Consider the following 27005-nt stretch of genomic DNA (forward strand, 5'->3'; position numbering starts at 1 on the left):
GTGGAATAACCAGGTATGCTTCCTAGAGTGCTGAAATATGAAGTAGACAATATGACCTTGATGTAATCTAGCCAAAAATATTCTGGTTGATCTATCAAGACGTAAGACATAAATTCTGGTTTCCAGGAAATGCAGGAAATAGAACAAGATAAATGATACCAGAGAAAGCGATTAAATTAGGGATTATGTTTCTATTTATTGGGTCATAAGTGTTTTTCATTAAAAATGTTCTCTGTTAGGTTCTTGTACATCTTTTGTAAGGTTTATTCTACAAACCATATATTCTTTATTAATATTGTAAAACATACCTGGCTTAAAATTAAATTTTCTGTTTGTTGTTGGAGTGAGAAATATAATTAAGATTTAAATTCCTAGAACCTTGTGGTTGGAGTTAAATGCAATTAAGATGCAAAATATTTTAACATTTGCTTCCAGTAATGCTAGACTAGGTAACTCAGACCAACTCTCTGACTGAAGAAATTTTTAACATCTGGGTGAAATACAAAACACATCTTAAAAATATTAAAGCACCTAGAGATAATAAGAAATCATCAGGCCAAGAACTGAGAGGCAGGGTGAGAACTAGTATCCTCTACCACACAAATCTAGACCTCTTCCATGAGTCTCCAACCTGTGCATCCAAACTACACCCTCGGCATCTCTACTCCAACGTTCCACGGGCACCCTAAACTCAATGTGTCCGAAAGTAAACTCATTATATGGGCCCACTCCCTTCTATATTCTCACTGTTAATCCATGATCCAGGGCAGAATCCTGGGAGCTCTCCTGAGCTCCTCTCTCTCCCTTACCTTCCTCTCACAACCAGTGAAAGACCGGATTCATCACCTTCCTGCCCTCCCTCCTCTGCCCCAAGGCCAGTGCCTCTGATCACGTCTTCCCTGTTTCTCATCTGAAACTCTGCAAAGGACTCCCCGCCCACTCTCTGGCCCCTCACCAGTCCCTCCTACACTCCGGTGCCCAAACCGGAATGTGATGTTACTTGCTTCAGCAGTCTCTCCGTTGCCCTTACACTGAAGTCTATTTAGGGTCCTCCATCAGGTGGTCCTGCCCTTCCCCTGTGGCCTTTCCTCCTCCATTCCCCGCCCCCATCCACCCTCACTCCCTGTAGCACCAGCAATGCTGAAATACTTGAATTCCTCTGAACATGACAAAGCATGTCTTTGCTCACATGGTCCCTCTGCCCAGAGTACACTTCCTTCCTCAGTCTGCCTAGAAAATGTGATTCATCTTTCAAGATGCAATTGAAACAGCATCTCCTCTATGATGCTTTTCTAGACACCCACTCTGCCTCCTCATTGTGTAGCCTGAGTCCTTTCTCTTTTGGGTCCCACTTCATCCTGTGTGCCTAACACAGTATCTGCAACATTTCATTACACTTACTTACTCCAGAACTTAGCAGCATGTTTGGGTCATGGTAGGTGCTCAGTAAATGTCTGATTAATTAATCTTCACTCTGAATCTTGAGCTGCTGCTCTCCTTCTCTGGCTCCTCTTCCTCCTTCAGCCCTTCGGCGATATCCCTGATCACAGCCCTTGACTTTTATCCTCCCTTGTATTTGCTACCGCTGTCCTAATCTCTCTCAAATTCAGTTACATCTCCATCTCTCTGCTGCTACCAGCCTAGTCCCAGCTACTGTTACCCCTCGACGGGATCGCCGTAATGATCTCTTGACCAGTCTTTTCATAGCTATTCCAGCTGCCTTCCAGTCTGTTCTCTCTCCCCCAGTTTTAGAGATTTTTTCAGAAAGCAATTCTGAGCACGTCGCCATTGTTTAGTACCTTCAGTGTAGGTAAGCCCAATTCTCTTGTCATAAAGACAAAAGCTCTGAGGGAGCTGGCCACTTCCTGGCTCTCAAATTCCACCCCCAGCCTGCTCCGCGTGCCCCCAACACCCCAGCACCTCCTCACACTCTTCCTAGCTCTTTCACACTAGCCTTTTTGTTTGTTTGTTTTTGGGCTTCCTACTCTCCTTTCTGGCACAGGGTTTTGAATTTTAATGTTCTCTTCCATCTGATCATCCCCCCTCCCCGCCCCATCTTGACCTAGTGGAACTCCAGTCACAGTAGATTTGGGCTTGTTTTCCTCCAGGAAGCCTTCCCTGGTTCCCCGTGTCTTAGGCATACACAACCAGGGATCCTGCACGGAAGGCTGTCTTTTGCTCATCGTTTGGTCCTCAGAACTTGGAACTCAGTGCATGGCACATGGTAAATGTTCAATAAATGATTTTGGAGTGAATGAACAAATGAATTCTCTCAGCCACTGAGATTCAAACACTTGAAGTAACTGTTGACTCATTCCGCTGTTTCATGCCCTGTATCCTGGTCGCAAGTCTGATAACTTCCCATCTTATTTCACCTGGGGACTCCTCCCCATTCCCGATGCTCGCGCCCTTATTATTAGATACCTGAGATGTTGCCACGCTCCCCTAGCTTGCTTCCTCATCCCTTTCTTTACCCACAGTTTATCTTGTTTGATGTGGTATAATCTATCTTAAAGGCCATGTTTATCATATTATACCCCAATTCAAAAACCTTCCATTGTTCCTTATTAATGTTTAAAATGTATGTTTTGCTTGGATTTAAAGACCTCCACAATCCGTCTCAAATCTGTCTATGCAACTGTTTTCTACTTCCCCCGTTTACAAAGCCTGAGCTCCTGAACCATGATGATATGATAACATGTGAGATCACAAGTGCTATCACCTGAACCCCAGCCGCCAGGCCTGGGCCTGGGCCCTCCTCACGTGGTCCTTTCTCCGCTCATCCAAACCCACCCACGCTCCAGGCCCCCGAGCTCCAGGTCTCCCTGCTCGCGCAAAATCCTTGCCTGACTCCGCCAGCTCTGCCAGCCCTTCCCTTCTTCCAGGCCCGCGAGTTGCTCTGCCTTCTGCCTGAAACTGTCTTCCCAGGCTCTGTGCCAGTCCAGCTCCTTCCTGTCCTCTGGGTCTCAGAGTAAATATGGCTCCTTGGACAGGCCCTCCCCGGTCATCCAGTTTCTCTGAAGTCGTTCTCCCATCATTGACTCCCCAGCATGACACTCTGCTTCCGTCCTCCATGGCCCCTAACTCAGTCCGTGGTGACTCTGTTGTTTCCTTGTTTATCATTTCTCTTCTCAATCAGACCATAGGCCCCAGGAGGAGCTTTCTGCCTTATCCCTGAAATACCCCCACCGCTTAGCCCATTGCGTGGCCACTGTGTTCACTTAGTGAGTGTATTTATTAATATTGTTTTATGGATAAATGTTTATAAGTCAATGATTCACCTTCCCTTTGACAAGATCTCCATAATCTTCACACCCAAATTCTGTCCAGCCTGCACTTGCTTTTCATGGTTTGGTTTTGTTTTGTTTTATCAAACTCATCTCTTTGGTTAGAATAAATGAGACTGCAAGGTGTTTGATGGCAAATACAATGTCATACCACTGTGACCCCCCAATATTTGGCATGGTGGTTACATACTCAGTAAATGCTTAATTAGAAATAAACCTGTTGGGGGGAGGCTATAGCTCAATATCTCAGTATGTGCTTAACATGCACGAGGTTGTAGGTTTGATCCCCAGTTATTACCATTAAAAATTAAATGAATAAAACCTAATTACCTCCCCCCATAGATAAATAGATAAACAAACAAACAAACTCATCTCTTAAAAATAAATACCCAGGGGAAAATTTTTTTAAAAAAATCCCTAATATAAAGAAGAGAGACAAAAGGAAAAAAAGGCATAATCTAGCAAGAAAGACAGGCAAAGAGAAAGGAAGACAAAAAAAAAAAGAGAAAAAAACTTGTCTTATTCCCCTCTTTTCTGTTCTCTGCTTATGGAGTTAAAAATATATATATAATGTTGGCCACAAGGAGGAAGTCTGCCCTGGACCTTTGCGACACGGAGCTTGATGGAGGCAGTGGCGGTGGGAGTACCCATTGTTTCATCATCCTGAAAAAAAGGGGTGGTGGCTGAAGCAGCGTGTAAAAAGCTCAGTCTCAAACATCTCATGACTGGACTTTTTCTTAAAAGGTAAATTCGTTTACCCTCCATGCTTTGAATCTAGATGGAATGATCACCAAAAGAAAATGTTATCTAATTTTTAGCGGTTTCTTTTTTTTCTTTTTAACTTTATGTGGTGGAGGAAGGGTTGTATTTGAACGGCTGCATGTAGTTGGTGGATTTTGACAATCAGGAAGACTCTCCAATGCCAGAAAAAAGGTGAAAAGGTATATATAGCACTGTTTCTGTTTTAATTTACGTTTCTGTCAAATATTTGGAGGTGATGTTTTCAAAGAGAATGTGTTTCCTGCTTTTCTTGGCCTGGGTCTGTAAGTCACTGTTTTCCTGGGGCGTTGTGCGATGGTTTTGTCTTCCAGGGTGGGGGCCCAGCTTTTGTTTCAGTGGCTGTGCTAACATTTTTAGGAGGTGGTTGTAAAATTCAGAACCACTCATGGGAAGATTAAGATTTTACAGAAACCATGGTCCTTTCCTCTTCTACCTCCCCAATGGTATGGCCCAGTACAAGTTCACAGGATATGTTCGTACTCTGTTTAGTGCAAACATGTATTTCAATATTTAAAAAATAGTATATAAATATTTTAAGGTGCTCTACAAAAGCACCATTGACTTTGAAATTAGAAAAGGAGCAAAAAGTGCTAGAAAAATTGTTACCATGGTTGATTCTGCTATGGATGGTGGGCTTTCCGGTCTCATGGCTCAGAATTCTCACCAAATTCCCCTATTGGCAACTTTTTTTTATTAGCCTTAATTACATGCTTTTAAAGAGTTTGGCTGATATAAGGCACGTGATAATGTTGCTGTTAAGTGCTGTAACTGGTACATGGCGTCCTTCTCCCAACCCTCCCCCATGTCCAAGACTTGGAAATTGATTCGCCTTTGAGAGCTGAACAATTAAACAGACATGATTGATGGCATTTATTGTCTAAATAAATTATCTTAAAATATAGTAGCTATTGCAGAGCCAAAAATTCTTATCTTGAGTTTGCCTAAGTACGAAGCAAAATTGTGGCCTCCTAAAATTGTTTTATTATTTTATTTTATTTAAATAAAAGTGAGAACAATTTTTATCAACAAGCAGGGAACTAGCAAAGCAAGCTATAGTACATAGCTATAACAGAAAGATACATCACCACTAAAAAGACTTACAGAAAGCTTTTAATAAGATAGGGAAATGTTTATGATAAAAAGCTTAGTGAAAAAAGAAGATATGAAGAAGAATTTCAACTAGCTTTTTAAAAAAATGCATGGAAGTTCAACTAGAACATTGCCAATGGGCAGTGGGAGTTTGGGTAGTTTTGCTTTTCTGCTTTTAGGTACTTCATGCTTCTTAGGACAAATAAATAAAAGAGGGAAAATACAGAAAGCTTAACAAATAGAACCATAGTTTAGATAAGGGCATTGCCACACTTGAAAAGATAATATGTGAAGAAAATGGAAGTGTCCGATGCAACCTGGAGGAAAGACTTCGAAGAACAAGTTAGTCAGTTTATGCAGCATTTCCAGGAAAGAGTGAAGTGAATGCATCAGACCCAGATGACACTCAGTATTAAAATCAGCCATTCTGCGTCTCTCATACTTACTTCAATTCAATGTTTATCAGACAAAATTATGGTTTTAACTGGCTTTTTCATATGTTCTGATAGAACGCACTGGTTAACATCAACGTGTTCCTTATGTCATTCCAGTTCATACATCAGTCTCCTGTGGGTTGGTTACTGTGAGTCAGTTCCAGAGCAATCATTTGATTCTCGGTGCCTTAATAAGATGAAACTTATGGACCTACAAAGCTGAGGACTGCCTCCCGAGCTGTGGTACTCACACTATAAAGTGTGTGACTCCTGATCTCACTAGAACACCCACCCACCACTTGCCTCTCCCCCATGCTACTGCTCTTATATTAAGATTACAGTTTCAGAATTAGCCCCTCTGCTGCCTGTCCTTTCCAAGTTTTCTAGGAGGTACTATTTTTTTTTTTTTAATCCTCAGGGGACACAGACATGGGAAGCGATATTTCCAAACCTGAATCCAACAATAGTAAGTCCAGGACAGAACCCATTACCTGCCTCACTGCTGAGTTGAAATGGACTGGGATGACCGGAAACTGTGCTGAAGGGCTGTAATGAAACATTTCCGAAGTTGGAAGAATCAGATTTTACCACGATGCAGGATCCAATGCCAAGATGAATGAAAAGGGGAACTAGAGGGAACTCTCTGATCCTCCAGCTTTGGGTGGAGGGTGTCTGTGTGCTCAATATTAGAGCATCTAGGCAGTTTATGAGAATCACTTCCCTCGCTGTGCCTCTGTTTGTGGTGTAGGTGTTAGGAAAGCTCACTGAGGCTGCCTCTGGCTAGTCACTGTTAATAGCTGCCTTAAAAAATGAACCAAAAAAGGCAGCAGTTTCCAAGGTCAGATTCCCCAGGACTTTAGGAAACGCTAGTTCTGGGGTTCACTTTTCGGTCTCTACTCCCTGGACTTGACAGTCTCCGCTTAAGTCCCAAGAAGCTTATGTCCGTAGGGTCTTATTAAAATCTTTGAGGGAGAGACCTGCAGTGCTTTTATCAAAGGGACATATGGGGCTGCAGAAACACTCGGCCCTTCTTTCATTTGTGTAGCGGATTGTTGTTGAAGTTTCTGATCTAGTGTTCATGTTAAGGGAGCCAGGACCTAAGAAACCATGTTCTCTCCTTCTGTGGAGCTGTAGCTCCCGTCGTTAGTTTCCCCTGGTTTCCTAGATACGGTGCGGGGGCAGCGGGGACCCTTAAGCTGGAGAGCCACGTGGCAGGTTCGCTAATCCCCTTCGTGTTCTCTCACAGACAGACAAAGCACCCAGTCCACAGCGGCTCCGGCAGTTACCTCTGCACCCTGCCTGTCTGGCCACCCCAAGTAAGCGGCAGTCCTCCCACCCTCTTTATCTCGGACCACGTGGCATTTGATTTTGTGTCGGCAGCTTTGCCTTATGGACTTGGGGCGGGAGGTCGGGAGAGAAGGGACCAGAAACAGCGGAAGAACTAAATCAGCTTCTTACCTTCAGAGTATGGTTCTCTTTCTTTTGAGGGGAGTTTTTGTTTTTATTTTTTTTCTTAACATTTTTTTTATTGAGTTATAGTCATTTTACAATGTTGTGTCCCACCTCCAACACCTCCCCCAACCCCATCCCATCTTCCAATTTTTCAGTTATACATGAACATACATATATTCATTGTCAACATTTTTTTTCACTGTGAGCTATTATAAGATCTTGTATCTATTTCTCTGTGCTATACAGTATAATCTTGTTTATCTATTCTACATTTTGAAATCCCAGTCTGTCCCTTCCCACCCCCACCCCCGCCCCCTTGGCAATCACAAATTTGTATTCTATGTCTATGAGTCTATTTCTGTTTTGTTTTTTGTTTTTGTTGTTTTTAGGTTCCACATATGAGTGATCTCATATGGTAGTTTTCTTTCTCTTTCTGGCTTACCTCACTTAGAATGACATTCTCCAGGAACATCCATGTTGCTGCAAATTGCATTATGTTGTTGGTTTTTATGGCTGAATAGTATTCCATTGTATAAATATACCGTATCTTCTTTATCCAGTCATCTATTGATGGACATTTAGGCTGTTTCCATGTCTTGGCTATTGTAATGGTTCTTTTTCTTTAATTGAACTACAGTTGATTTACAATGTTGTGTTGGTTTCTGGTGCACAGCACAGTGGTTCAGTTTTATATATGTGTGTGTGTATATATTATTTTTCATATTCTCTTTCATTATAGGTTATTATAAGCTATTGAATGTAGTTTCCTGTGCTCTATAGTAGGACCTTGTTGTTTATCTATTTTATATATATAGTAATGTGTATTCACTAATCCCAATCTCCCAATTTATCCCTCCCCTTCAGAGCATGGTTCTTAACCTGGAGGTCCCCCAGGTCTCAAGAAATTCATGAATCCCCTAAGCTTGTATATCAAATTGGCTGCACGCAGGCCTGGGGACGTTTTTTGAGAGGGAAGAGAGCCCACAGCTTTCACTGAGGACTCAGCTGGATCTGGAAGGGGAGGAGTGGGAGTTAAGCAGTATGAAAGCTATTTCAGGGGTTTACCTGTAGGTGGGAAAGATGACCCTCTGGTCTTCAGGAAAGGCCTTCAGAAAGCCCAGAGGGTCACCTACTCCCTTTCTTTGCCAAAACAGCAAAGAACATTTGGTCTTGGCCTTTTTTGCTGGTGTTCTCCTGACACTGCTGCTCACGGCCCTCGTCTTCCTCATCATAAAGAGCTACAGAAAATGTAAGTCTCCAGGAGGTGGGGCATCCTTTCTTTCTCTGCCATCAAGAATGGAGTTAGCTTTGTGGGGGAGAGTAACACCTGCCTAGCCCACCCTCTTTGCAGACCTTCACTCTCCCCCTGCCCTCCCCACCTTTCACCCTTCCCACCTCCAACACCTCCCCCAACCCCATCCCATCTCCCAAGATTGAAGAGAGAGGCTTCTGAGTCCTCCAGGCCCCACTGGTGAGACTGTCCCTCTTCTTCTTGGCACTTGTGGCAGGTCACTCCCATTCCCAGGCCCTGGATCTTCCCTCAGATCCTCCAGACAAGGTAAGATGACCGTGCTGTTTCTGGGACACTGGAGGCCTTCTGCCATTGGAATTTCCCCCTGTTATGCCCTACCAACTAGTGTTATTGCTCTGGGCACCAGGCAAGTGATTCTTTGAAGGGTTCTTCTGATCTCCTTGGGGTCTTCTCTGACCAAAACTTCCAAGTTGCTTCTAAAAGGCACTTGCTTCTAAGAGATACCTTCCTCCAAATTGATCTCACGCATTCCTCCTCCTCCTCCTTCTGCAGCTTTCACCCCCAGAGGAGGCATATACCTATGCCAACATGACTTTCAAAATCTCAAAGGAAAAGAGCGATCACCTGACTGAGAACCATTCTGCAGGCTTGGACCCCATTGTCTACTCTCAAATTAAAGTGACAAACTCAACGTCCCTTTCCACTGAGGCTTGAGTCCCATTCCTCTCATCTCAGCTCCGTCTTCATACATCACCTTCCCTTTTAACAAATTTTGGCCAACAGCCTGGGTCAAACCACAGTCGGAGTTGTCTGGGTGTGATCTGCAAAAATGGCCAGCCATTTTGAAGACCAAGGGTCAGTCTTTTTCCCGGCCTGAGAAAAGATTGCTGACCCGCCCACTTGGTCCAACAGCCTGTGAGCCCTTTTGAGGGCTGACACTGCCTCCCTTGTCCCCTTCCAAAGTGTGTGGCGCAGAGCTCTGGGCACAAAGAGCATTCCCTCAGCATCATTGGTCACCTTGGGAGGAGTCTAGAGACCATTACAAATAAAAGCAAACCCTCCGCAATGTGGGCTCCTTTTCCATCATTGATGTGTCTGTCCCCATCACCTGCAGAGGTACAGAGCTCTCCCACAGCCAGAAAAGCCTGATGGAGGTAGTGGGGTAGTCGTACTCCGGAACTAACTCAGGATCGATTGGGGCACAGGTCTCAAACTCTGCCACTAACTAGCTGCCTTCAGTCACTGGGGCAAGTGCGTTAAACTTTGAAAGTTTCAGTTTCCTCGTCTTGAAAACAGAATAACATATATCTCTTAGTGTAAGAATAAATAAGATATCATATGCAAAAGTCCTCTGTACATCCCAGGGCTCTGCACAAATACAAGGTCCCTGTTGGCTAAAGCACTACTCAAGTGTGGATGTCCGTCTCCTTGCTGTAGCATAAGAGGTACACATTACAGCACTATATGGGAACTAAAGATTATCCAAATATTAACTCCTGCCCTCAATCCCGATGGATAACTCCATAGATGATCCCAGTAAAAATACCAATAAGATTATTTTTTACTAGGTCAGATTACTCTTAAGTTCCTATGGGAACAATAAACAGGAACCAAGACAATTCTGAATATGCTCTATCCATGTAGAGTGCGCGTGTGTGCGCATGCGTACCCGAGTGCACCTGTGTTTGTATATATGTATGTCTCTGGGAGCAATCACCAATAACTGGTCTTAGTAATCGCCCCTGGGGACGGGAGCTTGGCTACTGAGGGACTGAGAGGCAGGGATGGGAGGGGCTATGCTCTCCCTTAAAAACTCTTTTTATAACTTTTGAAGTTCATTTACCTTGTTGAGGATTTTCAGTACCTAGTGCTCCCATTCCCCACCTGAATTCTAGACCAACTGAGAAATAAGAGGACTCAGCAAATAGAGAAAAAGTACCGTCTTTATTACAAACATAGCAGAGTAAGAGCATAGACTGTGGCTGCAGAGAAGTGGGCTTCAGAGCCCTGAACTCTTCATGATTGACAGAGCAGGAGAGTCCCCGCCCCTCCCCACAACCAAAACAGCCGCTCAGCTGACCGTAGGAGTTGCAGAAGAGACCGCAGGCTCTTTGAAAGCTGCACCAAGAGATTAAAAAAGGAAGAGGAAGAGCAGAGTGCGCATGCCTGGTTCCTACCTCCAGACTCACTCATCAGTCGTCTCCCTCCATCTCCGCTGGGGAGTCAGTGATGAGTATCACCCCAGTGGACCTCCGTCCACGGGGAGGAAAGCATCCTCCCCAAATCGCTCTTAAACATACATTAAGTGATATGTTAAAAAATCAAGGTAAGGACATTCACATTCCAAGAGATGAAATAATTTACCCAAGGTCTCCCAGCTAGTAACTGGCAGAACAAAATTTAAAACAAGTCCGCCTTGCATGTTGCCTCCACACTGAGCTGCCCCAGAGCGCCTATAGTGGCAGAGGAACTAGGAAGGTAAAACCAGGTGACACGATCGAGAGAGCATGTTCACTCTGAGATGGAGCAGCTGCTCCTGACAGGAATTTTTAGAGGAAGACGGGGAAAGAGCGAGTTGATAAAGGAGCGGGCCCTCTGTGGGAGTAAACAGGTCTTGGAAAGGATGGTTTAGGGCAACAGTCTTGTGAAAAGACGGCGGCACCGCAGCGCGGCAGCCGCTAGAGGGCAGCAGAGCGCCAGGGATGCCCTTCGCCCCTGGCGGGCTGTGGGACACACGGCGGCGGGGCGGTCTCGAAACGCTGAGCTGACATCAAACACTTCCACCAACCCCGAAGCTAGAAGCCGCATCACCTCCAGTTCAGGGCCAGTGCCTTATAAACAACTACAAGAGGAGGCATAAGCATCATCCTCCCACCACCCACTTGTATATGAAATATCACATTAATTGCTCTTTCCTCTATTTGCTTGAAGCTTCCCATTTTTAACAGCATAGCCCAAGTCTTGTTGTTTTGTTTTGTTTTGTTTTGTTTGTCTCCCCATCGTGAAAACTGGCGTGCAGCTAGCTTTGCAGGAGGATGAAATGAGTAACTTAAATAACTGACCATAGATTCAAGCAGTCTTTGCTAGGTGTGGGGAGAAAAGGGGCTGTAGAATCCTGGATCATGGAACCAGAACCTGTAGGATTCTCAGGGGAAACAGTTTTTAGATAGTAGGTGTTAAGTCTTCCAGGACGTCTGTGGATGTCTTCATCTGTCGTGGAAGACTGAGGTCTGCTCTCTTGCCTTGTGTGGTAGGATGTCCTAACCAAGCCCAGACTGGACTGCTCTTTGCAGAGCCGGTGGGCTAGTGGCTCCTTTATGTAAATTCAATACATGGCCACAGGGGAGGGGTTGGGGCTGTTATGTGGCTGAGGGAAGAGACAGCACTTTTGATGTTGTTTGATCTAAGACGCTGGGAGGTGGGGGGGCCAGCTGGGTGGAAACACGGAGGATGGCAGGAATGGGTCATTACCCACAGTCCCCCCTCTTCCCATCAGACTGACGAGTAGCTTTGTATTCCCTACCCTACCCCATGGAGAGGGGTTAGGGGAAAGTCAAAGGAACTGTGTTCATGAAAGACTTTGTGAGAGCCGGGACCTAAACGTGCAGGACATACGCAGAACTGTGTCAAGAACCAGGATCCCTGTTCCAGCCCTGCTCAGACAGGGGGCCAGGTGAGTGTCCTGAGCACTGAGACTGGCCAGCATCCTTTTAGCAGGGGCTGGAAGAGCAGGGTTTTTATGAGGGCAGCAGAGGCAGAGGTGGGGAGACCCTAAGATCTCCCTGAAATAGCAGGAGAGCCACTCCCTGGGGAGAGAGGATGTAGGCATGTAGGACCTGGGAGTTTTGGTACTTTTATCGCTAATTAAGATTTCACCTCAAGTGCAGCCACCACTGTGGATGCCCCATCTCAATCTGTGTTTCCTGATGTGAATGAATATTTCATGTGATTTATCACACTTTGGTTTCTCATTGATCAAAATCGGCATCCACTCAGCCTGGTGGCATTTTCTCACATAGGAGAGAGTCTTTGCGCCAAGAGACTCTGAGAACCCTTGGTCTAGCCTCCCTCCCCTTCTTTGGTAGAAGAGCAAGTAATACCGATTGAGAGGTAAATTAGAATATTATCCTTTAACAGAAGCTTTTCCGGAAGTACTTTTCCAGTGAAACCCTGAGAGTAGTCAGTCATACCTTGGAGTTCATTCAACACTGGGCTAGAAATTTACCGGCTAACAAATAAAACACAGGTGATATGCTGGCCCCCGGCCAACATCTGGCACTCTTCTTCACTTCTGATTGGCTAACTGCGCGAGAACTAAGATCTCGAGATGTTATCCGACTGTGGCCTTGCTCAGGGGCGGCCCAGCAGAGCCCCTCTGGCGGTCACCATTCTTACCTAGCTGCAAATGATTGCTGTCAAGGTTAGAGGGGACTTCAGGAACGCCTGAGATCAGAATTATTCCCCCCGATGTGGGCCAGTTGTCACAGTGATTGTATTGTAGCATCACTTTATTTATGAACTAAATAAAAGAAAACTTCTGTCGAGTTATGAGCCGTCTTCTTTGGAGTCAGGACATGTGAGAGGGGCTTCAAAGAGTTGCCTACTTTGTTGGAAATAGAAAAAGAAGATTGAGTTGAGATCTATGCTGGGTGCTTCTGCAGCAAAAGTTGCAAACCCTGTCTTGGGGACTTCACAGGGACCAAACACCAAAATTTGTTTTCAAGGCAGAAATCAGATGCCATTGCATCAAAGCTTATTAGCCAGTCAGCGGGAAAGCTTGGTGGGCAGGGCTTGCATTCACCTCTCACCAAGCTCTGGTGATGTGAATGCGGCTGGACTCCTTCAGGACCCAGAAGGGACCTTGATTCAGGCTGCATCTTTCAACTGCCTGAGTGTGAGGGAGCAGGTCATGACTAAACCAGGTGGTACAACTCCTTGCTAAAAAAAGAAGAGGGTTGGGTTCCATTGCCTCAACTTTCATAGCACCGTCCGTCTCTCTTATAGAGTACTTACTCTAGTTGTCAATCCCCTGTGTGTGTGTGTGTGTGTGTGTGTGTGTGTCTGAGATGGCTCGTCTGCCTCCCACTCTGCACTGCAAGTGCCATGAAGACTGACGCTGTTTCTTTGACTCAACTGTGTATCCCAGCATCCGCCATCATCCTTGTTTATTGAATGAATGAATGAACAATACTGGGGAGTAAGGGGTCCTCAATTTATAGAGAAGAAAACAGTCCCAGAGATGTAACAGGCTGCCCGAGTTCATGCCTTAAAGAAGTGATGATGGTTTTTGCAAAAACCTGGACTGCCATTGTGTCCCGAAAGGAGTGGTCTTGGGCAAAACTGAGCAAGACATCCACAGCCCCCACAGCTCTCAGAGGGCAGAAGGCCAGGGGTGCCGGGGGAGCCACTGCTTTGATTTCTCAGGGCTCCTGCTCTAGCCAAGGGCCACATTATCGCCAGGAAAGTGTGACATCTTTTGCAGCCTTAGCTTTGGATTTCCGATTCTTCTGGCTACAGGCCCTTGTGTTTCATTAACAGGTATTTGTTTTCTCTCATTCTCTAAAATGTTATTTTTTACATTTCCATGCCCAGAGGAGGCTGGAGTCTGTTTCGTAATTGTGCCTACAGGCTCTCCACTGCCCAAGGCATTTCTGTGACTTCTGAGCATAAAAAGGAAACAAACTCAGTTTAACCAAACAGCGGCACCTGTGTCTGGTCTCTCTACCCCGTGTGCACCTGAGAGCCTATCGGACTCACCACGTAGTGGCCTTGAGGATCTGGCCTCCTCTGATGCTGCCCCAAAGGAGAGGTGGACTGATCCACATGGCCCCTTCTGAACATAGTTCCTCCCTTTAGGAATGGGGAGCCCTAAAGATCAGGGAGCCGTGGGCACAGGACTCAGTACACAGAGCCAAGGAGGGAACTTACCAGAGGCGTGGGGATCCCAGAAGCAGCTTGGCTAGTGTTCTGGCTTCCAGCTAAGCCTTTACCTGCGATCACTCAAGGGCAGAAGGAGGGACAAAGCTGAGAGGCCCCCCTTCCATGGCCCAAGCCTACGGCTGAGGCCCTTGGGCCCCCCTCTTCCATTCCTGACGCTTCTCAGGGAGACTTTTCTACGTCTGTTTACCCAGGGGCCCCAGGAACCCCTTTGGCTTCTAGTCCCTCCAGGTGAACAAAAAGTTCCAATCAAAAAGCGTTTGCTCTGAGAAGGCAGGTGGTCCTCCAGACGTGGCACCTTCTGAGTCTTAGGGCCTCCCCGCTACCTGGTCTACCTACACCTCCATTAACGGGGCTACAGTGTTTTGTCTGCCACCCCTCAGGGTGCCTTTGTCAGCCACCCCTCAGGGTGCCTTTGTCACTATGAGGCAGAATGTCCCCAGCCCAGATTGGCCACGGGCAGGCTGCATGGGACGCCAGGGACCCAGGCAACAAGAGGAGGGTCACATTCACCCATTTGAAAGCTCCCCCTTGACCCTTTATATCTTCCCTAATTCCCACCCACCCCTGCAAACGACTACCTACCCCTTCTAGTCCGTCGACTTCTCCTCCGTTTGGACAGATGACTGATAATGAAGATGGACCCCAAGCTTGTGATCAGTATACAGATAAGGAAGATGGACATCCTGGAAGGAATCACAGACAGCATTTGTGTCCCTTGGGAGAAACCACTTTTTGGTTCTCTGCTCAGGATCCCCCTTTGCTGGGACTTGCCCCCTCCCGCCGCCCCTGCTCCCACCCTGGGTTCCAGCAGCTCCCGGCAGCTGGATTCCTTTAAAGCGCCTCTCTCCTCCGGAAAACCGAGCCGAACCCAGGCCCCTCCTCAGAAACTGACATGGGATAGGCAAGCGGAGGATCAAGTCTCAGGCTGGCTCATCCCTGGACCAGGGAGAAATAAACTCGGGAGCTACAAATGGATATCATCTCCCACGCAAAAATGAAATACAAAAGGGCAGCTCCAAGAGAGAAGCAGCAAACACACATAAGGGTAGCAGATTAGAGATGGCGATAAATCCTGGCCATATCTGAAGGCAGCCCCTCCCCTGCCCTTGCATTTCAGCAGACCCTGTTCTCTCCTGATAATGCTTTCCCCTCTTTAATTAAAATGGCCAGAGGGCATTTTTGCTGCTGGTGACCGAGAGTCCTACATTACACTCTTTGGAAAGAAAGCAGGTGGTCACACTGAAGATAGCTACTCAAGAGGAGAAACAACACAGCCAAAAAGTAGCAGCTGCGAATCCATCATCATGTCGTGTTATTACTGCCCACCCAAAGTCCGTTGGTCCCCTAAAGTTAGGACTCACCTGAAGTGATCTGCCTTGTCGACAACTCTGGAAGCCCTGCAGCTTCTGTTCTTGTTGCCTGGTAGGTCTGTGTCAGAAAGGATTTGTTGAGAGTCAAATAAAGCCCCTCCCCAGGCCCTTCCTTTGCCTTCTGCATCGCTGCACCTTTGCCTGTCATTCCTCCACCTCCGGAGGGTGAGTGCCCTGGGCGGCAGCTGGGTCAAGCAGAGGCACCACGTACAGCTGCAGACATGTGCCCTGCACAGGGCAGAAGGCGGAGGGAACAAGCAGGGGCTGAAACACTCTGCTTGCCAAGCCAGGCACCCCGACATTGGGCTCCATGCATCTGGAGGAAGGGGTACCTTTTCCAGATTTGCACAAAGGCTCTGTGTTGACTAGAAATGGCCCTTGGCTAGAGAATCCCAGGCCGAAGGCTACACGAGGGGGCCAGCGGAGGCAGCAGGGGGCCAGTCCTGTCCTTAGGGAACTGATCAGTAGGTAATGTAATTGCCACCTTGTGCTTCTGACAGCCACCGAAGCCCAATGGGAGAAGCGCCACCCAGATTGCCTCCTGGGATAAAACCAGAGGGTCGTGTGTGTGTCTGTGTTTCAGTTAAACTAAGGAGCACATTTTGGTGGGTCCTGTTTCATCCTGAGCCTGAAACTCAGGACAGACTACACAGATAAAGAAAAACGGAACCACACAAAGTAGAAACACCGTAGGTGTGAAGGTCGTCACACATTCAGGAAGATGCTTGCTGAACCAATTCCCATCTGGTCAAGTGTGAGCTAGGCTTTCTAGCACCAGGAGGAGGCTGCCAGGGGCTTCCCTTAAGTCCTCTGGTGTGTCTTCTTACTGGTACTGTGCTCTGGATTGCAACAGAAAGACATCCCTTCTAGAAATGGAAGTCATGTGAAGTCACAGGAGAGGAAAAAAGAAGAAAGGAAAGGTAGTGCCTTCCATGAGCAGCGTGCCTGAGGGAGGTTTTCCGGTGTGAAGGGAGGTTCTCAGCATTGGACAGAAGAATCTGGGGGAGCATCAGGAGACCCTAGGCCTTCACCCTGGCCCAAAGGAGCAACAGAGACTGGCTTAGAGAGACTCGGCCCTCCAGGCTCCAGCGCACCACACCTTTCTGGAAGCTTCCTGGTGCAAACTGTACTCCTTCAAAGAAAGCCCAGACCACTCAGACCTATTATTTGTCTCTGTAAATTATGAAACTATTTAAGTGGACAGTTTTAAGGGTGCCTGTCCAAGCGCCTGGATCACTTTTTGCAGCCTTGATCACCTCTCGAGAAACGAATCTTTAAGATTCCAGACCTGCAAGGCCATCCCAGGAGCACAGAGATTTCATAACCGCCTCAGAGCCTTTCCTGCCCAACAACACACAGCTCTCACACCTGTTAGCCTCCCAAGTTCCAAGAGCCAGATGGCTGTGAGGAAAGAGAGGTTCCGAGAGCACCCCAGGGCCCATGCACCCTCCTCTTCCCCAAACTCCATGTTACTTTCCAGCACCCCAGCAGCCACCCTACTGCGGAGGGAGGGAGAGACCAGGTTACCCCAGAGAACCTGGGGAGGGCCCGAGATGGTGCTCAGCAAGCATTCGCCACAGCAGCTGACACCCCCTGCTATGGGCCACCCCCAGCCAGACCCCCGCGAGGCTCCTGACCTTTCCCAGGCCAAAAGCTGTTGGCGCGGGCTCTTCTGTTGTCAGTCACAAGAAGCTTTGTAAAATCCATGTCATCTCTGGCAAAGTCTCGCTGGATGCCGCACCAGTACCAGCCCACATCCTCCTTGTTCAGGCAGGACACAGTGACAATGAGCTGGTTTCCTGTGTCCCTCAGGGCCACACGGTTGGTGCTGTTGGGTGCGAAGGCAATGATGTTGCAAAAGTCCCGGAAATAGCCTCGGCACCAGTATTTGTGGTGGTCCTTATAGTGGGCATCGTAGCTGCAGATGGCAGAAGTCGTGTCCAGCACAAAGCGTTCCTTGACTTTTTCGTCCATGACCATGGCGTCTGTGAAAACACACACACACACACACAAACACACACACCATTGTTCTTTTCAACACACTGCAGTTCCTGCCCCTCAGAGGAAAATTAATCAAGGCATGGGAGGTTGATTTTTGCCTATTTGGGGCTGGCAATTGTTATGGTCTCAATACAGTCTCCCTAAAATTTCTATGTTGAAATGCTAACCGCCCAGTACTTTAGAATGGGGTTGTCTTCGGATTTAGAGACTTAAAGAAGTAATTAAGTTAAAATGGTCATCAGAATGGGTCCTAATCCAATCTGACTGGTATCCTAATGAAAAAGGAGACTAGGACACAGACAACGGAGGGATGACCGTGTGAGAACACGGTGAAAGGGCAGCTGCCTGCAGACCAAGGAGAAGGAACTCAAGAAAAACCAAACCTAGATCTTTGACTTCTAGCGTCCATCCCTGTAAGAAAACAAATTTCTGTTGTTTACACCACACGGTCTGTGGTTGTTACAGCGTCCCTGGAGAAGTCTTTTTCTCTGGCCAAAGAGTGGATAAGACATACATCCCCTGCTGCAAGAATTCAGGCGGGAGGCTAGAGGAGCCCGAGGCTTACTGTTAGCAGATCCGCTGCCCCTGGCCCCTCACTCCACCTTGGCACCCTCAAAAGGGAAGTAAGGAGCTTTGGAGGCTTCTGCTGGCTGCATAGGGCTGAAACAGAGGAGTCAGGTTCTGCCCTGGCCTTAAGGGCTAAGAACTTCAAGTTTTTTCTGCACAAGACTGGTGTGAGCACCTCTGTCATCTCAGGGTGTTGCGTAATGAGGAAGTCGTGCACGCCACATCCAGCTTGTGTGTGGCTGGGGAGGTGTCTGACAGAGACGAGGAGATCAGCAACAGAACCCCTCCTTCACTCAGCCTTCCTCCCAGACGTGCTCTGGGATTGGTCCCCTCAAATGCTGCCTCACATTGAGCTCACGGTGGGAGGGGTCAGCCTGCCAAGCAGGTTTGCATCCCTGATACCGTGTGACATGCTGGGATAGTTTGTTCTCATATCAACCCCGGAAAGAAGACCGTGTGATACTCATTTACCAGCCTGGATGCTGACCCAGAGAGAGGGGCAGTGACTCTCAAAGGTCACAAGGCTAGAGGGCAGCAGAGCGCAGGCCAGTCGGTCCTCTGTAGGGTCAGGCATGGGCAGAAGGCAGGAAGTCCCGTCCTCTCTCATCTGTCAGCACAAACATTTTTAAGGGGAGGACGGAGAAGGGAAGGGGAACTTGAATTGAAAGGGAGAAAACAGAGCTCTCATTTTAAATGAGGGTTTTAAATTCCCCGCAACCCATTTATCAGAATTAAGAACAAGAAGTAATTTGGACAAGATCTACTTTCCCCTCCGTTTATTTTCTGGTCCCACTTCTCGTATGGTTTGAGCTAATGAGCAGGAACTCCACGTAGGAAAGCAGAAGGAAATGGCAAGGTTCCTGGGAAGCTGGGAGGGCTGGAGATGTTTATTCCCCATCTCTTACCTGAAAGGACAGTCAAGGAGAGCAGAATGAAGAGCCCCATGACCGGAAGGAAGTGATCCTTTAACTGGGATCACCAGCTGGACCCACGGGTCTTAGGAATCCTGGATCTGTTTAAGGGAAACAGATATCTTTGAGCTTAAGGTGGTTTTATCCTGCCTGGAGAGACCAGAGAAAAGAAAGACCAGTCTGTTAGTCCAAGCAGTGCTGCTACGAATAGGCATCCAGGTTGTGCACTGCACAAGGGTACCTCATCAGAGAGACGCCATTTGTGGACATAAACTTACTTATACAGTAATATGGGGCAACTGAGAAAATTCTAGGCTCCCTGACAGAGGCCAAAACAGCAGTGGAGAGCCCCCTCCCGGATAAATCCACTCTGGCACCAGGGCTGGTACACACTCAGAAGAGCACCTGCACACACACCATCACTGGCACACATTTGTCTGTATGTGACTGAGCCTTGTCCTGCCAATAGTCCAGGTGTCACCAGAGGCCAGGCCTCTTGTCTGTCCACCACTCTTGGAGGCCCAATTCCTATTTAGTGGAGAGGAATTGTAGTAAGGAGGTTCAGAAGTACCCCGCCCTCCCGAGTGGATGCTGCAGCCTCGTCCCGGGGGCGGGGGCGGGGGTGGAGCCCAGAGCTGTCAGCGGCACCAGGAGCACGTGAGCAGGTGCAAGTGTGGGTGTCTGGGCGTCAGTAGTCAGGCTGCAGCCTACAGAAGTCTTGAAGGCTTTCCTGGGCAGGCTATGTGCCCACGCGGCGGATGCCTCCCCTGATTCCTAATGGGACTCACAGGACCTGGCCACCAATTGACAAAGTTTGAATTAAGGAACCACCCTCCGGTAAATTTAAGTGAGTGCTTACTAGTCACATCACACTTGTCTTCAAGGGCCAGACGTGGGTGACTGTGCAGCTTTCCCACCATGTCCTCTCTGGAGGAAGGGGGGCCTTTTCCCCATGCACACAAAGTCAGCATATGGGCCCAGGTGGGCCTGTCATGGTGCTGGGGCCACCTGCATCATGGTAGCTGTTTTCCCTGTGTCGCCTCATCTATTCCTCATGAAACCTTTATGAGTTCAACACTTAAACTGCCAGGGGGTAAAAAGAGAAGGAAACAGGAATCTATAGATTAAAAGGGGGTTTAGGAGACATGTTGACAAAATTGCAATGTATGGAACTTATTTGGATCCTGACTAAAGCAAACAATTGAGAAAATTTGGACAATCACTAGGTATTTGATGATAGTAAGAAATTATCATCACAGTTTTTTCAGATATGCTCCTGACACTGTCACGGCCAGCTTCTAAGATGGCTCCTGGCATTCACACCATGGTGTAGTCCTCTCCTAATCTGAATCCGGGCTGGCCCACGTGAACAGTAAAATACAGGAGAAGTGATGGCATGGGACTTCAAGGCTGGGTCATAAAAGGCGCACAACTTCCACCTCAGAAGTCTTGCTGCTCTCCCTTTCTTGGCAAAATGAGCTGCCATGTTGTGAGGATGCTCAAGCAGACCTGCAGCGAGGCCCACATGGAAAGGAGCCAACTCGCCAGCATCAACTTGCCAGACACGTAGGACCCACCTTGGGAGTAGACCCTCCAGCATAATCAAATCTCCAGCAACCTCTTGAGATTCCCCAAGCGTGAACCACCCCCCAGGATGGTCCTGAATTCCTGACCATAGAAACCATGAGCGATAATGAAGAATTATCATTTAAAACCTTTGAGTTTGGGGGTAATTCATTACATGACAGTCAATAATTAATACTGGTATTGTGGTTATGTTTTTTAAAAAGCAGTCCTTATTGCTGAGAAAGGTGCATATAAAACAAGCACTCAGAGCTGCTCAGAGATGGCACTAAGAAACCAAAGTAAGTTCCAACAGAAGGTGCACTGGATTGCATACAGTTATCAGCAAAATGCCCAAGATATGAAGCAGTAACATTCTAAAGCAAATCACAGGCTCAGAGGCACAGAGAATAAGCAGATGGGTCTATTAGCATTCTGAGTATTAGTTGATATTATTAGCTCTGTTCCTCCCTCTTAAGGGTAGAATTAATTTTCACCCTATTTGACGTGTAAACAAAGAAGGTAAATGGGTAATAAGAATAAACCAAAATTTAACAAAAATTTTTTTAGAAATACAAATCCAAGTGTTTACAGATGGAATAATTTGATATCCCAAATTTCAAGATACTCAGGGTAGGGCAAGTAGGTGGGGGCATTAATGAAACAAGGCTGGCTGTAAATTGATCCTTATTAAAGCGAGCTGATAGATGTATGAGCCTTCATTTTCCTAGTCTCTCCACCGTTGTGTGTTTGAAATTTTTCATACTAAAAAGTAAAAAACAAAAAACCGACAAAGAAAACTTTGACACAGGTATTTAGTCCCATTTTACAAGTAAGGAAAACTGAGGCTCCGTTTAAGTAACTGCTAAGTTTAAGCTCACACAGCTAGTACAGCTACCATGATCTGTTGCTAAATCTGAAAGAAAAAAAAATGTTCTTTCCGTCACGCTACTCTGCTTCCCCAATAGTAACAGCACTGCAAAGTTGTAGCGTGCTGTGGAGTTTACACAGAGATTTACATATGCCATATCATCTGAGTGGCTGGGGCAAGAGGCAGCCTAAATTTCCTTATTCCCGTCATACCCAGCATAGTATCTAAGGGCAGAACTTCTCTAGAAAATGCACATTGGATTGTAAGAAACTGAACATGCAAATGGACAGTGGACAGACGGTATGTGAAAATAGAACTCTGGCTCACACCCAGCCCAGGAAACCGGCCCCTTATCTACAGTGAGTAGCCCAGGAAGCTGGCCTGGTATAAACCAGACTTAGAGGAAGTCAGACCATTATTTCTAGTAACAGTCCAGAAAGCCAAACAATAATCCCTGTAACAATTGGCCCCGAATGGCCAGGACTTGATTAATAACTGAGAGCTCCCTGAATTTTTGTCCTGCTTCCAACTAGGGACCAACCAGAGAAAGCCAAGTAGGCCCCTAACCAATCATGCAGGATGTCCTGTTTCTAGTTAGCCACCTCCAGCTTCTCCAGGTCAGCATCCTCCAATCAGGGCACACATGACACCTTCCCTTTTCTCCCACTAGAGACCTTTCTTACTCCTTTGCCTGTCTGAGTTTCTGCCAAGATGCCAGTGACATTGGCTGACTCCCTTGCTATAGAAAGCTCAGAATAGACAGCCCATGCCTGTTCTCACTAGGTTGGTCTTTGCTTATTTCTACAGTTGACTTGATTAAAAAAAAAAATAATTGGGGAAAATAAGTTCAGCTACTCAACATCTACCTTTGTTCCAGCGGATTTGTCTAGAGGAGGAGGAGGAAGCAAACCTCAGGTGGTGTTTATACCTTCCTTCTTAAAAATGACATCCTTGACAATGTTTAGCTTGGAAGCTAGTCCGGAGATAGACCCGGGGAAACTCCTGTGACACTAATCTCCAAACCTGAAACCAGGGTGGGTCTCACCACTTTCAGTGCAACTGCTCACCAGTGAGTCTTAGTTCATCTGTTTTGGGTTCAGTCCAAAAGACAATTCACTAGGCAAAGTGTTGCTACAGCAACGAGGTTGGAGCCTGAGAGCTAACCAGCGCTTCTCTCAAGTCGCCAGCCAGGCAAAGGTGGGTCCTGGACAGAACAGTGTGCCAGGGACACCCAACGCCCCAGGGTTAATCCAGCACTTTGCCCTGGAGGAGCACTTTAACGGAACACAAAAATTATTTCCAGGGAAATGCCTTAAGTCAAACAAGGGGACTCCATTAAGAAAATAACTGAGAGTGAGGAAGGCTTGTTTTGTTTTTTAAAAGAAAGAAGAAAAAAAAAACCCAAAATGTTCAAGGGGAGATTGTCAGGACGAAAGTACTCTCCCACATCCAGGGACTGCCAGGAATAGTGGTCCAGTCCTCTGCCTCCAGCCTAGAATGCTGAGTGGTACCAGGACGTGGGTGGGCGGGGCAACCAACTCAGTTTGGCATTAGCCGAAAAGTACATGCGAGTTTCTAAACATGCCAGGTGGTGTTGATTCTTCTTGAGCTGACAAGAGGAGACGCTGGGACATGTCCCTGAAGAGAAATGTTACTAAGACAAATAGAGTTATCAGGCTCTGACCTAAGATGAGGGTTAGGATAAACTTTTAGGATTGGCTAAGAATTAATGTAAAAAAAACATTTCCAGTACACTTTCAGTACACTTATCCTCTCTGATGCAGTGTCACTGAAATCCCAGTCATGCCGCTCTCATCAAGTTAATATGTTTATTGTCTTGGGTGGGAGTCCACAGATGCAGATTTGGGTCGCCCAAACCGGAGATGCCACAGTGAATCTCCAGAGCCACGTGCATTGTGCAAATGATGTGATTAGAACTCTATCCCTGTCGGGTGCCTGATTAATGAGAGGTCAGCAAAACAAACAAACAAACAAACAAACAACAACAACAACAACAACAAAAAAAACCAGCAGTCCTTGAGTATACAAACCATAGCTTGAAACTGGTTACTGGGGGAGGTTGGATGGATGAGGAGTTTGTGATTAATAGATACACATTATTGTACGTAGAATAGATAAGCAACAGGGACCAAATGTATAGCACAGAGAACTGCTTTCAATTTCTTATACTGAGCTGTCATGGAAAAGAATCTGAAAAAACATATATGATGTATGTGTATAAGTGAATCACTTTGCTATACACATGAAACTGACATTGTAAATTGACTACGCTTCAATAAAAAATAAGAACGTTTAAAAAGCCATAATTTGTACCCATGTATCTGTTATTTGTACATAAGGTGAACTTAAGAGTTTGGACTTTGTAGAAGTTACGAGTCCCTCTGCCTGTCTAAGAATAGGTAGCAAGAAGCTTGGGTTCTCCTATAAGACAGAGCTGCGTTTAAATCCTGGCTCTTCTGCTTAGTAACTGTGTGATTGTGGACAAGTTACTTAACCTCTCTGTGCCTCAGCTTTTTCTTTCCCAAAATAGAGCCGATAATTTTGGTGGTACCTCAGAGACTGTCAGGACCAAAAGAGATAAAGCACGCAAAATGGTTAGCACACACAAAGTGTTCAACACATAACAGCTATCCAGTGTCTCTTTTTGCCCCACTCCTACTATTCCTATTAAAATAAAACACCTGAGGAAATGATTAGGACTTAGCTCTAGAGAGAGAATCATTTCTTCTCTAACACTTGATGAATGGTTCCTAAAGATGACAAATGCTCTGACCTGCCCAGGAAAAGGAACAGGGTGCTCTGGGGCCACGGGTGAGGGTCCTAGAGCTTGCACAGGTGAACGTGCCGCAAGGCGTCACGTAGCACACCGGGCTGAGCGCCAGGAGCAGCCAGATGGGCCTTCAAGCCCCAAGCGACCCTGACCCTCAGCAAAGAGCTACACCACAGTTACTTATTATCTTTTATTTACGTAAATACATTTACAGGTGAATTCAGCGGTTTAAGTCCCCCTTAAACTCAGTTCACTCCTTTCGTTCCCACCACCTTCCAGGCATCTGCTGTGAGCAGAGTTCCCTGCTTAGCTCCGCAGTGGAGTAGAACTGAGTCACCCTCGTGTGCATGTCCTGCCCGACTGGGGTCCTTTGTCAGTAAGTCAGTGAGGCATCCTTCGGACTCCATGACTCCTGTTTGGGAAGGAGGAACACAGGCAGCAGTAACAGTAGGACGTTGTTCTCAAGTCAGATGCCCAGAAAACTGAATTAGAAAAAAAGGACGAGGAAAAAAATAAAATTAGAGGAAGAGGGTAGTAGGGAAGGGACAATAGGAGGCAGCCGGCCAAATGCTTCCCACATCAGTGGAAGGAATCAAAGACGTGAGAGCCCTTGGCCCAGGTGGATAGGTCCTCAAGTGTATGTTGACGCTGAATCCAGAGGTCAATGGGACAGACAGTCATCATTCATGGACAGCTACTCAGAAGCTTGCTCAATGCTTGGGTCCAAGGAATCAGAGGGCTGGCAGACCACACAGGCTTTGAGGATCAAGAGGTAGGTTTCCTTGAACTTCCTTATTTTATAAGCATAGACGATAGGGTTCATCATGGAGTTGGCATGGGACAGCAGGATGCCCAAGTTCAGCACAACTTGTGGTACCTCTCCATTAAAGTAGGTGATACAGTTGATGATGGATAAAGGCAGCCAGGACAAAGCAAACAAGAAAAGAACCAGAAACAGAGATTTGGCCGTCTTGAACTCTCGTCCGTAAAATGCCCCTGTCTCTTTGGAGCTAGAGAAGTTCTGGCTCAGTTTGTTCCGGATGATATAGAAGATGTCAAGATAGATGGCACACATGACAACCAGGGGGATGAAGATCCAAGTGAAGAAGCTGAAGTAGACCATGTAGTCCATCCTCATGACGGAACGGAACTGGCATGGAAGGAAGGTGATATTTCTGTGGTACTCTGAGGTTAGTTTCATGTTCCAGCCAAACATGGGGGTCAACCCCACCAGGAAGGACACCAGCCAGCAAAGGCCCAGAGCCAACCATATTCTTCTTTGAGTGGTGATCCTCCTGTATCTGTTTGAGTGGAAGAGAGTCGGTGAGTTCACAGCAGGAATTGCTAAAGGGTGAAGAGGGGAGATGGAGCTGCAGGGTGTTGCTATTCTGTGGGGATTGCAGCTAAACTTTACTGGATGTGAAGACAAGATAGAGTAGACAATGATTAGAGAAAAATCCAGCCAACGCTTAACGATCTACAGTGGACCAGTAGTAGTTGCCTAGAGTCAGGTGCTTGTATACCCCACTCACAGCTTCACTTCCAGCCCAAGAATTCTTCAGTTCCTGGGAGGTAAAAGTTACAGGAGTCTCCTGGGATCGCCTACCTGGGGAGGAATAGTCTCCTCAAAGCGCGTTTGCCTGCTGTGTGGTTGGCTTTGACTGTTGTGCTGCTGTCCATAAATTATACTCTGCCTCTCCCACACCCGCCTCCATCTGGGTCTGCCCCTGCTTCTCTATTTGCACCACACTTGGTGTTTCAGTTAGAGTCCATGGGGTTGCAAAGGTTGTGTTGAAGGGTGTCTAGGACCTTGAAAGAAAGACTCAGCCAATGAAAGCCACCGTTTCTCCTTAAACCATTCTTCCTGACAACATTCTACACAGACGGCAAGAAGGAAACAGATTTTGTTAAGTACTATGTACTTGTAGACATTCTCTCAACAAAATCTCACAACAAACTGGAGATATTTTTATGATAATTTCCATTTCATGGATGGTACTGGTGAAAATCATAGTTATAGCTGCCATTCACTGGGTATAGACGGTATGCCAGGCATTTTTCTAAGAGCTTTCCATCACTTGATCTTAGGAGGAAGGCGCATTTATCATCCCCCATTTTATAGGTGAAAAAAGTGAAACAGACAAGTCACTTGTACAAACTCAAAGTGGTGGAGCTACAACTGGAAGGAGGTAAGTCTGAGCTCAGAGCATCTTAATCACGATGATGAGGAACTAAGACAGAGAAAGTTAAGTAACTTGCCCAAGGTCAGGCCTCAGGATCTGAGATTTGACTCCAGGATTGTTTGTATCAAAAGTTGTCTGTAGCCCCCTCACCACGCTCTTTCCCCACAAGAAGAGAGGAGAACGTGAGGCCAATTCAGTTCAGGACATCTGGGGAATTCGATGTCTTCATTTGGTATTCTGTTCTGTTCATATGGTCACATGAAAGGTTGTTACTACTTTCTGCAATGGAGAACTTTTTTGGTCCCCTTCTCAACATAGAAGAGGAAGCAAAGCTTAAAAAAAAAAACTTTAAAATAACCTATATTGGCAAAGAGCAAAACCATCTGTTTTTATTGCCTCTTTTCTCTCTGCTTATCTTATCTAGTATGTTTCTATCATTTCTAAAAGTCAAGAACATTTTTCACTAATTGAATGTACATCAAGCTTTTATTGTCTTTAGCGTACCCTCTCCTCT

The 27005-nt window shown here is 46.5% G+C and overlaps 3 protein-coding genes across 23 annotated transcripts in view; 1 reads left to right on the top strand and 2 right to left on the bottom strand.

Moving 5' to 3' along the window:
* The first annotated feature begins 3960 nt into the window (after positions 1-3960).
* On the top strand, positions 3961-9360 carry C9H1orf162 (chromosome 9 C1orf162 homolog). 5 transcript variants are annotated; one of them, XM_031457803.2, is made up of 8 exons: positions 3961-4031; positions 4148-4228; positions 5708-5849; positions 6009-6056; positions 6837-6906; positions 8197-8291; positions 8551-8600; positions 8847-9360. In XM_031457803.2, the coding sequence occupies exons 4-8, from the start codon at positions 6020-6022 to the stop codon at positions 9006-9008; spliced, it is 414 nt and encodes a 137-aa protein (XP_031313663.1). In that variant the 5' UTR covers positions 3961-4031; positions 4148-4228; positions 5708-5849; positions 6009-6019; the 3' UTR covers positions 9009-9360. The 5 variants fall into 5 exon arrangements, with proteins under 5 accessions (XP_031313663.1, XP_031313665.1, XP_010993608.1 ...); XM_031457805.2 differs by lacking the exon at positions 5708-5849 and having other exon boundaries at positions 3982-4031; positions 4148-4220; XM_010995306.3 differs by lacking the exon at positions 3961-4031 and having other exon boundaries at positions 4038-4228.
* A 3424-nt stretch (positions 9361-12784) lies between these two features.
* TMIGD3 (transmembrane and immunoglobulin domain containing 3) overlaps positions 12785-27005 on the bottom strand; it is a 42030-nt gene continuing 27809 nt past the window's right edge. For 4 of the 11 annotated variants that reach the window (XM_031457811.2, XM_064488816.1, XM_064488817.1 and 1 more), the window contains exons 2-6: positions 19078-19184; positions 17242-17589; positions 15596-15662; positions 14817-14917; positions 12785-14293 (exon numbers count right to left, since the gene is read on the bottom strand). In XM_031457811.2, the coding sequence (XP_031313671.2) occupies positions 14193-14293; positions 14817-14917; positions 15596-15662; positions 17242-17589; positions 19078-19117 (657 nt within the window). In that variant the 5' untranslated portion in view covers positions 19118-19184 and the 3' untranslated portion in view covers positions 12785-14192. Of the gene's footprint in view, positions 14294-14816; positions 14918-15595; positions 15663-17241; positions 17590-17988; positions 18145-18170; positions 18861-19077; positions 19185-27005 lie in introns of those variants that run through there. The other 7 variants (XM_064488822.1, XM_064488823.1, XM_064488820.1 and 4 more) reach the window with 7 other exon arrangements.
* ADORA3 (adenosine A3 receptor) overlaps positions 24485-27005 on the bottom strand; it is a 30332-nt gene continuing 27811 nt past the window's right edge. For 5 of the 7 annotated variants that reach the window (XM_031457807.2, XM_064488812.1, XM_064488813.1 and 2 more), the window contains one exon: positions 24485-25609. In XM_031457807.2, the coding sequence (XP_031313667.1) occupies positions 25003-25524 (522 nt within the window). In that variant the 5' untranslated portion in view covers positions 25525-25609 and the 3' untranslated portion in view covers positions 24485-25002. The other 2 variants (XM_031457810.2, XM_031457809.2) reach the window with 2 other exon arrangements.

This window comes from Camelus dromedarius, chromosome 9 (genome assembly GCF_036321535.1).
Source record: "Camelus dromedarius isolate mCamDro1 chromosome 9, mCamDro1.pat, whole genome shotgun sequence".
Lineage (NCBI taxonomy): Eukaryota > Metazoa > Chordata > Mammalia > Artiodactyla > Camelidae > Camelus > Camelus dromedarius.

Bases quoted from the DNA above. Each gene is read 5' to 3' on its own strand.
- C9H1orf162 (XM_031457803.2), top strand. From the start codon at position 6,020: ATGGGAAGCGATATTTCCAAACCTGAATCCAACAATA. The intron at 6,057-6,836 runs GTAAGTCCAGGA...GTTCTCTCACAG, and splicing joins CAAACCTGAATCCAACAATA to ACAGACAAAGCACCCAGTCC. The intron at 6,907-8,196 runs GTAAGCGGCAGT...TTGCCAAAACAG, and splicing joins TGCCTGTCTGGCCACCCCAA to CAAAGAACATTTGGTCTTGG.